Here is a 12749-nt window from a genome sequence, read left to right on the forward strand (position 1 = left end):
TTTAAAGCCTAGTGTATGTATTAAAGCTCTGAACTACTTTTGTTTCTTTAATCTGCTCATATCAAAGTTTTTAATTTAAAATGAGCCTCCTTTGTTTGAAAAATGCTATAGTGAATTTTCCTTTAAAAAAAGCATTGCCTTAGAACTTTTCAAAAGTTTGTTATATCAGGATTTGAATATGTGTTGGTAATGCAAGTTTTATATACATTTATTTTGGTATTAATGATTACAGATCTCAATCCAAGGCTTTTAAACAAAAACTTTATTTACGTGGTTCATACCAATGCATTTAACATTTTGTTTGTTTCTTCCTTTCTTTATCTTTTACAGGGAACTTCTGCATGATATAATTCTCTTAGCTGTAAATAATTTTAAAGTATAACAAGCTTGAGTATAAGAGGCATTAATCAAACCATCAGCTTTTGGTTTTAGTAATTCCATGTATGGCCTACAATTTTTTTTTTCCCCCAGTGTTAACAAACCATACGTCTGAGGTGCACATATACACAACAATCCCAAGGAGCATTTCAAGAAATGCTTTTTACAACCAAAGAGATTAAATCAATACTGCAGCGATTAGGATGCATAAGGTCAGTTGACAGAACATTAACAAAATATGGTGAGAGTGGGATATCAATCTTTATCTGATGTACAAATCTTGACTAAACATACTTGTAACAAATAGTAACTGTGACTACATGGTAGAGTCTTGTATAACAATGTTTGAACACCATAATACACAAAAGTAGCAACTTTTTTCCCCCTACAAACAGACACAGGGTAATCATTACTCTGAAATTTAATCTTTATTTCCCCCTTAGATTCAACAGATGTCATGCTAATACTTTGTTACTATCACTTTTTTTTTTTTTTTTTTTTTAACAGTTTGTAAGGTAAGCTCATGCCCACTACAGAAGTCAAACTATGCCATATGTATGCAGCACAGGAGTGAGATCACACTAAGCCACCCTTAGAGCTGCAACAATATTACACAGGCTCCAGACTTGTGGCATATTCTTGTTGATGCAGTTTCTTCATTTCTGTGTGGATACAGCACTCTATGATTTGGTGGGCAATCTATTTCTTGCCGTGGAGGCAATGGCGGACAGTCCTAGAGATGGGTAGCTGTATACAGCATCTCAAAACTCGGTTATGCAGGTAGGCCGGTCAACTTTTCATCCTCCTAGTAGATATAGCACTGATTGCTGGCTTTTGTTGTGGTTTCACCCTGGATTCTTGCATGAGCTGCGCCATTTTGAGGCAAACACCTCAATATTTTCTGTATTAACACCTGTTGAAAAATAAAAAGTTATTTTAATGACATTTCATTTAAAACTATATTAGATAATACCTTTCAAAGTGTGTTGCAATCCACAAAATTCTTTCATTAATCACAAGGTCATTAAACATATTCTACTTGTATAATTTGAGACACGTTCAACATATGTAGAATATCCTAGTTCTGACAATTACTAATTTTTCAGTCTTCATGGTATCACAAATAGTAAAATAAGTAGACATTTTGTTGATTAAGTATAGTATACTTGACATTCTGCTTAAACAGAATACAAGAAGTAAGGTTAGCAAAGCAGGTGTTTGGTGCTAGAATGATGGGGAAAAACAAATGGGAACATCTAGATGGATTGATGCAGTTGGTAATGCCTTAAAAGACTGAAATGTAAGATATAAGAATAAATAACAGATTAATTTTGAAGAAAAATGTTAAGAAGCTAATATATATATATAACATATACTTAATCATGTAGTCCTATCATTGTATCCTGCAATAGTCCTTGAGGGGTACACATCAAGAATTTGAAAATGATACTGAATATTTGTTTCTAGTTTCAATTAAAATTCTGAAATTGCATTATATATTTGGTTGCTATGATCTGTCAATGCTCCAAAGATATTGGGTTGAAAGCAAGTGAAATACCAACAAGTGTAATAAATGCCTATTTATTTTCCACTTGTGGAATTCATCATCATTGAGCATTGTTTTGTTCTTCAAAGGGACATCAAAAAAGTTCAATGAATTGGCAGGAAATTAGTACAAACATGCAATGTTTGTTGTCACTAATAACTGAATTTGTGTTTATCAATGATTTTGATGACTTTGGTGCTGGAAAATAGGACAGGAGTAAGGCCAGCAACAGCTACCACCTTGTGATGCTAAACTAATACTACTGTATGAAACATAGTTTGATGGCTGATTTTTTTCTGAATTGTGGAATTAAAATTCCAAGTTTCTGGGAGGTAAAACACCCTGTATCTAATTCAGGAATCAGTAACTTGATCTTTTCCTCTAGTCAACTAGAATTGCACCTAATAAGGATCTTTCTTCTGGTGGCAAGCTTTATGGAACCAGAAACATTGCCGGTAATGCTACATATGCATTCTAATTCATTATATGGTTTATGGAAACTTTTGCACTATAATGTAATAAAATGTGAGCAGAATATGCAGCAAACATACATCAAACTTATATACAATAAGACCTTAATACAGCACAAGAATATTTATAAGGGTTTTCAACTAAAGATTTAATTTCATACAGAGGTAGCAAGGTTCTTTTCCTTCTGGCAACAAGTTTTTTTCCCTTGCATAAAAGCATCTAACAGTATATACAATACCTGCAACTAGTAGCTAGGCCTGTGGGCAAACAGAATTAACGTATACCAAAACTCAACTAAGACAATCACAACAAGGATTGGAAAAAGGTGAAAAATATAAGTAATTCATTTAACAACTGTTCTATGTTGTTGGAAAATATCTTTAAATTTGTTCAGAATTTCCTTAATATCTGAAGATTTTCGTAGACAGGCTTATACGTTGGTTATGCATTATTAAAACACTTAAGGAATAGAACAACGTAGTTAAGAATATAAATTAAATTAAACTTTAATAAATATTTTCCGATATTTCGGCAATGTCACATTGCCATTTTCTAAAGGAACTTACAAAAAAAGTTACGTGCACGTAGGCACTACAACACAGAAACTGGGAATGAAGAGGTGAAGCTATGTTTTTTTTTTTTTTTTTTTATATTTTTTCTCAGTTTACAGAAAACCCACTCATACAGGCAGATACATTCACCAACAATCCCCCCCCCCCCTCACAACAATATGGAGTAGTGAAAACACTATACAACAGGGCTAAACTAATCTGTTCAAACGACTTGGCCCTAAACACTGAACTAAATCACATCCTCAACACTTTCTCAGCCAATGGCTACCCCCCCCCAAAAAAATCCAAAAAATATTAGAACCTACAAACCACAGATTCCCCCCCCACCCCCCACAACAAGGATTACTCTAAATCCATCACCATTCCCTACATCTGAGGCACCTCGGAAAAGATTACCAAAATCTTAAAAAAACATGACCTGACCTCCTGTTACAAACCTTACAGAAAATTGGCATCCCTTATCCGCTCCACTAAAGACCAACCACTTCCCCTAGACCTACCTGGTGTTTACCAGGTCCCTTGCAGTTGTAAACTGTCTTACTTTGGCCAAACAGGCAGGACAGCGAATATCAGAATTTCGGAACACAAGGACTACATCCGTTTTCACAAATACAGTCATTCTGGGCTTGCGGACCATGCTCTGGATACATGCCACAGAATACTGTGGAAGAAAGCTACAGTGATACACCGTAGCAAATACAAATTTGAAAGACTCTTTATGGAATCAGCCTCAGCCCTAAGAAATTCTCCAAACCTCAACAAATTTGGGTGTATGCGACTGCCCCAAATTTGGGAGGCCTACATCTGCAGACCTTCAGCCCAACGGCCAAGAACACCTACTTAGCCCACTAGAGGGCACCATCAGGACTGTTAGGAGAACAATAGCTTCATCTCTTCATTCCAAGTTTCTGTGTTGTAGTGCCTACGTGCACATAACTTTTTTTGTAAGTTCCTTTAGAAAATGGCAATGTGACATTGCCGAAATATCGGAAAATATTTATTAAAGTTTAATTTAATTTATATTCTTAACTACGTTGTTCTATTCCTTAAGTGTTTTAATAATATCTGAAGATTTATATTTATAAATAACAAGAAATTAAATAATGGCTTCATTAAAGATGAGCCAGTGAATATCTTTTGAGCCATCATAAACCACAGCTAACATCACAGGTTTTAACTGCAAATAATATTTATTTTATGGATACTTTTTAAAAAAACAACAACAACCAGACAGAAGAAAAGTTTTGAAACCTACAGTGCATCAGTGGCATGCACATGCTGAACAGTAATATACAAAGTGTTTGCAAAATCTGAATATCTTATATTGGTGTGCAAATTAACAATGTTATGTATAACAATATTAATTATTTTCTCAGATAATTTAGTCTTAAATGAGGGAAAAGCAACAATCATCCAGACCTGTCCTGGATCAACTCTTCAACACAGGTGAGACGATCACAACTACCTTTTGCACATCATCTTTTGTCTATGGTTCTTTAAAAAAAACTTTCCTGTATTTGATTTAACTTTTGATAATAAAAATGCTAATATAACGTGATCTATTAAGTTACATTTTATAGAATAAAACTTGCAAGAAAAGAACACCCACTGAATATAACTAAGTGATGTTAGATTTGGTGCCATGCACCAAAACAACAATTATATGAAAAGTTAATCTTTGCTAAGAATTCTTTTAGCAGCTATTTCCTTCCATTTTGTTTTCAATATTTTCATATGATTAAAAAAATTATTAAATTCACATAACTTATTATAATTATTATACACAGAGTATCTGCAAATGCTGCTAAAATTACAAGGCGCTTAGTTTTGTGAGAGCAATATAAGTCATTAAAATAATAAAAAAGTGATAAAAGGACAATGAAGTAGGATATCCCCCCTACTTCAATTACAATTAAACTTCCCCCACACCTCCTGTTTGCTTCCGAAAATGAGAGTGAAATATGATGAAAAAAAAGTGCACAGGCATGCAAAACAATATTTCATAGTTCATGGACAAATTTTCAAATGTGATTATCATCATCATAGTTACTTTTAAAGTTAAAGAACAGAAATATGAATATTTCTATTCTCTGCTGCTTGTACTGCTTTCCCAATTCTGAAAATCATTCTGGTCTCTTTAAATTCTTATACTTGAAGTTTGATTATCTGCAATCCAACTACCTTAGTGAAGTTATCTTTTATGGCAACTTTAATGGCCACGCTGAAACTAGCTCCTTTTTTTTTCCAATTCCACTGACTGGAAGCGATGCTGAGTTATTTGCTATAAGCAATGCCTTAAAGCAAACAGTTCATCTACCAACTATAATACCCAGCAAGCCTCTCCTCCAACCCAACACACTAGATCTTTTGTTAACCAGTTTTCCTTCTAGATATACTGCTGGAGTGCCCTCTCCTCTTGATAATTCAGATCATAAATGCATATGAGTTTCATCTCTAGTGGAGCACCCTCTCCTCACCATCTCAAATCCTATTACAAGCAATGCCATGTGGGATGATCTGAGACTTATCCTTCTTTTACAAGGTTAGCCTGATGTTTCCATTCTCCAGATCCTGATATTTGTTATGATTGTACGATATCCATGTTGGAATGAGGGTCTTCATTCTCCACCGTATTCAAAATTCCCATCTATCCAAGATGTTTTCCAAGAAGTGCTGGGGTGGAGGAGTAAAGGAAAATAATGTATACATAAGAATGCTTTATTTTCCTGGACAAAAACTCCACCTTCATACACTGAAGCCCACAATACTCACAAAACAATCATTTACTGTGCTAAGTATGACTTTGAAATGGCTAAATGAACAAGATTCACTTCCTGTATGCCTTCTAGTTCCTTGCACAAGATGTTGGGGTGCAATTTCTGCCCATTGGTGCTTCTAATTCTTTCACCTAAATGGTAGTATTGTAACATCACTTAAAGATAAAAGCTGACCTCATCACATCAATCTTTTAATTTCTCATTCAACTCCTGCATAGAAGACCAAGGTAAATCGCTTTCAACTTTAGCTAGAGCTTGTGAGAGTACACAATGGGGCATACTGACACCTTTATGAACCATGATGTGTACAGTAGAGTATATTTAGAAATTTGTAGTATTCAATAATTTTTTTTATAAGTCTACCTAGCATTCAAATAAACAGTAATTTAATGAAAATTATATTTTTCACTATGTCTGTTGTTAGGATATTTGCTATATAAAATCTTTAAAATTATCATTTTACATTTTATTTTTTATATTCTTTTACCATAAATTTATGCTGTTATATACTTTCATTCTTCTTATTCCAAAAACATTATCACACTATGAATTAAAAATATCAATAAATAATTATTTAGTTTTATTTTCATATCCTTTTAATTTTCAATTTTTCCTACTAGCAAAGTATGATTATCAGCACCTACTGTTTAACAAACAAAGCACTGCCTGGAACACTGCATCACATGTGTGCTGTGATCTTTTGTCAAAAAGTCAGCCATGAGAAGAACCTTAACCTGGATACCAAAAATGGCTTTGGTTCTGATAGTATCCCATAATTGTGGGATACTATCAGAACCAAAGCCATCATCTCTGCATTATATCATACTCGGCTGGCATCCACCTCCACAGCCAATTCAAAAAAAAAAGAAAGGGGGGAGGGAAGACAACCTATTGCTCTCACATCAGTGCTGTCTAAATTAATGATGAAAGTCATCAACAGTCTCAACTTCCTAAACACCTGGAAAACTCAACTGATCAGTAACCACCAGTTATGATCCACCTCTGGATACAGAGAAATGCTCAGAGAAGCTTTTGCTATTGCACAGAAAACACATTTCTCTTAGACTGTTCACTGCATGTTATGGTGAAAGGTGTTTTCTCATTAGATTTTCAGACTAATGCAGGTGTTCCTAAGGGCTTTTTTTTTTTTAAATTCACCCACTCTATTCCTCATATACATAAATGATCTTATCTCACTGACCTCAAAACCATATTCATTTACCGAATTCTCTATTCCTCTTCTTAATGACAAATCTTGTAGTACTCAGATATCTAAATTTTCAAGATATACTATCAGTGCCCTAAACACTGATATCCATATCATCCTTCAATGGAGATAATAACCTAGTCATTTTTAATGTTTCCAAAACACAATTTTTATTATTATTTATTTATTTATTTATTTTTATGCACAAAAAGACCTTGGTACTCCTTAGATTTAATAATGCTCAGATTAATATTCAAGACTGGCTCTCAAACCAATACTCCTAGAGTTTTTTCTGTTCATTTTGGCAGTATTTGCAGCTTTAAAAAACTTGGTATTCCTTTTTTTGCAAGATATTACTTTTCATCTGTTCAGTTATGTAACTCTGTAAAAATCACAAGATCCATCCAACCAAAACCTTGGAATATGGCTCCCACATTTTTGATGGCAAACCTTTTTTTGGACCTCTAAAAAAATTCTTGATGCTGTTCAGAAAGCAGTTTATATAATTTTCATACTCTCTCTCTCTTCAGCTGCTGTCTCACAGACTATCTGTTCCTGCACTGTATCTCATTTATAGATATTTCCATGGGTACTGTTCAGCAGAACTGGTATCTATCGCACCCTCACACCTCCAACATTCCTACCAAACCTACAAGAGCAACAGCTACTCAACACCCTCTTGCGCTTGAAATGCTGACTCATGAAAGCTGCTATTCTTTTATACCATCTACCTTGGTTCTGAGGAACAGCCTTCCCCATGAAAATGACGGCCTGGTTGGCTGAGTGGCTAGCATATCCACTCTCCAGCCAAAAGGCTGCGGGTTTGAATCCCGCCGCCTTTTAAATCAGTGGTAGATGATGAAGGTAGTTGCGGTTGGTGGAATGGTGGAGACGGAAAATTGTAGGGTAGGTGCCCTCCCTCGACAAGTCTTTAGACTCCCTGGAGGTGCTATGAATAATAATAACAACATTCCCCCAAAGAAGAATATCAAGAGATTATTTTTCTCTTGACTCCTACTCATATACAGCATTGATTTGTTATATGCTTTACACCCTCTCATGTGTAGGGATTAAAAATAAAGTCTATTAAATGAAAGTGAGCAAACAGCTCTATTATCTTTTCAAGTCTTTTCAATCAGCAGTAGATGGCATTCCACCAACTGCTGATGGAATGGTGGAGACGAAGAACTGTAGAATAGGTACCCTCCCTCGATGAGTCTCATTTATTTTCATTCTTTAGACTCCCTGGAGGTGTTACAAATAATAATAATAATATTCCCCAAAGAAGAATATCAAGTGATTATTTTTCTCTTGACTCCTACCCATATATAGCATTGATTTGTTATATGCTTTACACCCTCTCGTGTGTAGGGATTAAAAATAGAGTCTATTAAATGAAGATGAGCAAACAGCTCTATTATGTGCCAAGTAGTAAATGTTTGTTTTGATGCAAACAGCAAACAAAGTGAGCAAACAGCTCTATTATCTTTTCAAGTCTTTTCAATCAGCAGTAGATGGCATTCCACCAACTGCTGATGGAATGGTGGAGACGAAGAACTGTAGAATAGGTACCCTCCCTCGATGAGTCTCATTTATTTTCATTCTTTAGACTCCCTGGAGGTGTTACAAATAATAATAATAATATTCCCCAAAGAAGAATATCAAGTGATTATTTTTCTCTTGACTCCTACCCATATATAGCATTGATTTGTTATATGCTTTACACCCTCTCGTGTGTAGGGATTAAAAATAGAGTCTATTAAATGAAGATGAGCAAACAGCTCTATTATGTGCCAAGTAGTAAATGTTTGTTTTGATGCACGAGTCTCATCTTCAAAAAGAACTTTGATTATGTATTGGTCTGTAGAGAGCATTAACAGTGAATATAGGTAAGGGTGGAGTTCTAAGTTGGTGTCCCAACCATCTTAGGTGACTTTTCTGAATTGTTTTTATTAGGTCTTTGCTTTCTTTGAGAATGACATGGGGATATGGTCTTGCCATGTATATCTTAATACTAATCAAAGGTACTGTACTTTAACTTTGTAATACTGATTATGTTGTACCAAAGCTATCAATGCCATGAACTGCACACTGAGTAGTGATGTTCTCTGAGAACCATCGTGAATATGCGTTGACTGGTGATTTTGTATATAAATTCTGGTGTTTGTGGTGACAAGTTTGGTTTTCCAGATATTAGTTAGCATTTTATGAAGAGCTGCTTTCTTTTCATTATTGAAAATCTTCCATCTCTTCAAGAATCTGATCATTAAAAGGTCATACATCATTCTATTTTATTTTTAGGACTTTCAATTCATTGCTGTTTAACATTAACAAAATTAATGCTGCATTTTATACGGATTATCAAGATGGTTTTGGGAAGTCTGGATGCTAAAGTCGGTTAGCACAATACAATTGTATAATCTAAGTTCTTCTGTATCCAGACTGATTCTTGAAGATTATAACTTGAGCGTGAAAATGTGGTAAAGAGTAATAATAAAAAGATATGATGTCAAAGAGTATCCTTAAAAAACTTCAGTAGAAATAGGAAATCTCTATTATCTCTCCATTAACCATTACTCTTGAATTTTGATATGTTTCTGCCTGTTTTAATTATTTGTAAGGGAATGTCATAACAGAATTTTGAACCTCCTTTGTCTACGGATTGAATCAAGGGATTTAGAAAATCAATGAAATAGAGTAGTCCATCTAGATAAAAGAAAAGACGTATATTCTGACAGATCAAATTCTATTTCACAGCTTGTGTCCTATCCACAATTTTCTTTCAAATTTGCATATTATATGTGAGCTCTTTCTCTGATTTGATCAGCTCTTGCATTTTAACCTTGTAAAGAGTTCTTTTGAATGTCATCAAAGAAAGGAATGGAGCAGTACTAACAGAGGGGATAAGGAAAATTTGGAGGAGCCTCAAACCAGGAAAATTTCAATCAATTTGGAACCTCCCCCACTTAAACATGAAGTTGAAAGAGCAATTAAACAGCTTAACAATAAAGTCCCAGGCACAGATGTAATCCCAGCAGAGTTAAAGCCACAGGGGATGGAGGGATAAGAGTGTTTCATAGATTAATTGCAAGAATATGGGAGACAGGATCACTTAGAAACTGGAAGAAATTTGTTTTCATACCACTGCACGAGAAGGAAGATATGAAGAATTGCAAGAACTACAGAATTGTTTGTTTAATCTCTCATGCAAGCAAGATTTTATTAAAGATAATTCTAAATAGGATTGAGGCAGAGATGCTGGAGAAACAAGCAGGTTTTAGGGAAGGCAAGGGTACCAGAGATCAGATACTTTGCCTTAGACAGATCATTAACTGACTGGCTTCAGGTTGGGAAGGGAGTTAGGCCAGGTTGCTTACTTTCTCCTCACCTGTTTAGTATCTATGCTGAGGACATCATCATATAGCACTGGATGAGTTTAACATAGGAATTAGGATACGTGACAGTTTCATAAGTGACATGAGGTATGCTGATGATACAGTACTCCTTTGTAACGAAAGGAAGAACTAGGAAAATCCTTGGCAAAGTTAATGAGATTAGGAACAGAGGACTTCAATCCTAGCAAGACAAAGATTATGATTCTCAAAGGAAATATAGACAGAGAAGCTCCTGAGAAACACATGTGCCTTAACAGAGAAAGAATTGAGGAAGTCAGCAAGTTTGAGTACTGGGGATCCATTTTAATGTGAAGAACTGCTGTTCAGAAGACATCAGAAGAAGAAGATTAGCAATGGCTAAAACAATAGTTAGAGACCTATCTAAAATCTTGAAGGATCAATCTATCTCCACAGGAACAAAGTTGAGGATTCTGGATGCAGCTGTTTTTCAAACAGCAACTTATGGATGTGAGATCTGGAACTTAAAGAAGTCTAATAGAAAAGGATAGCTGCTTTTGAAATGTGGTGTTACAGAAGGCTGTTGAGGATATCATACTCATTTGATATCATTTGACTACCGAAAAGCAGTCAAATGAATCGACTAGGAAGAATTGGCCGAACTTTAAGGCTCCTTAAAGATATTGATAAAAGAAAGCTGAAATACTTTGAACACATTGAAAGGATGACTTTCAGGACAGTAATAGAAGTTCTTATATCTGCAGTCTCCAGTTTTGATCAATTGTCTTCAATTCATAAATTAAAACTATGCTAAAACACTCTTTTGTATATTATTACTATTAGCTTGGTGTTTAAAACTGATTCCTCTCTTGTTCCATATAAACTTGCTTTTAACTAGTTTCTCACCATACTAATCTTATTTATTCATGATCTATTTTTATATTTAATTTAACATCTTCGATAGGCTGAGTAATGAAAACACAATTAGCAGTCCTCCCCATTTTTATAGTTCTGATTTTTTTTTCTGTTGATTTTATTCTAGATTTGTCACAGAAACTATTTAATATGGTTCAAGACTCTCAAAGACTTATAACAAATTTATTTAAGATTGGTTGGTTGGTTTGGGATTTATTGGTACAAGGAGAGCAAAGGTTATACTGCCCATTACAAAGATTAAGAGTATACAAGGTAATAAGCAAAAAATATCTTATGTACATACAAGAAAAAAATTTAAAATTTGAACAATGCCACACACACACAACACTTATGATGTGTCAGTACAAATTCATTCTTTGTAAAAAGTTAAAAATTTCTTGCAGTTTGTCTAGGGTTCCCATTCGTCCCATTTTTTATAAAAATGTCCCGAGTAAATTCCAAAAGTCCTGCATTTTTAAGTATCCTTCAGGAAAAAATGGATGAATGGATTTTATTTATTTATTATTTGTAACAATAATCATTAGTATTATAAATAATATAACTAACTAATAATAACTAATGGCGATGTTCTTTTTTCCCATGCTTCTGTTATAACAATATCGTACTTGATCAATACTTTGAGTGTTATAATTTTTATCGTTTTCTACCCTTATAATGCTGAAACGTAAGTGCAGTATTAATGATAATATTAGAAAAGAATTTCCTTTCATTAAAGGTGTAGATGAAAATGTGGAACGTACTTTATGTAACTTTAAATTTTGCATTTCGCATGGTGGTCGGTCAGACATAGTCAACCACATGAAAACGAAAAAATATAAAGCTGCTGTTCAAAGTAAGGCTTAAGTATAAGTAATTTTTTAATTGTGAAAATCAAGAGTGAAAGGGAAAAACGGTTATCACTGGTAGCGCAGGAAGCAACCTTCGCGTATCACACAGTGGTGCATAACCACAGCTTTAACTCCATGTACTTTAACTCCAATAACCATCGTGAAAAAAATTTTCAACGATAAATTCAGGTGTTTGCAAACAGAGTGCAAGGCAATAATAACCAATGTTATTGCACCATTAGTGACAAAGCAGATTGAGGAAGAGCTAAAAGAAGTTCGTTTTATATCAGTACTAATCAATGCATCAAACCACTTTGACATGAAATTAGTGCCTCTGGTCATTAGAACTATCATCCAGAAAAAGGTGTGAAGGTGAATGTGTTGGAGTTAGTTAATTTAGGGTGAAACATTTATTTTCTTAATAAATGTTACAGAAGTGTTACAGAAGTTAGATCTCCTGAAAAAGGTTATTGCTATATTAGCAGATAATACAAATACAAACTTTGGTGTAAAGAAGAGAAAGGGAAAGAATAATCTAAACTTCAAAATGCAAGAAACACTGTGAACAATTTAATTGGAATTGGTTGCCATGCACATGTGATACATAATGCTGTGCAGACTGCTTCAGATTGTTTACCTATCGATCTTCAGTTAATAATTAACAAGATTTACCAACATTTCC

The 12749-nt window shown here is 34.3% G+C and overlaps 1 protein-coding gene across 3 annotated transcripts in view; it reads right to left on the reverse strand.

Annotated features, from left to right (window-relative positions):
• Positions 1-244: 244 nt before the first annotated feature.
• Smg5 (Smg5 nonsense mediated mRNA decay factor) overlaps positions 245-12749 on the reverse strand; it is a 334407-nt gene continuing 321902 nt past the window's right edge. For all 3 annotated transcript variants that reach the window (XM_090391497.1, XM_090391496.1, XM_090391498.1), the window contains one exon: positions 245-1291. In XM_090391497.1, the coding sequence (XP_090247623.1) occupies positions 1224-1291 (68 nt within the window). In that variant the 3' untranslated portion in view covers positions 245-1223. The remainder of the gene's footprint in view (positions 1292-12749) is intronic.

This window comes from Typopeltis vanoorti, chromosome 4 (assembly GCF_054136105.1).
Source record: "Typopeltis vanoorti isolate ZY-2024b chromosome 4, IOZ_Tvanoo_1.0, whole genome shotgun sequence".
Taxonomy (NCBI): Eukaryota; Metazoa; Arthropoda; class Arachnida; order Uropygi; family Thelyphonidae; genus Typopeltis; species Typopeltis vanoorti.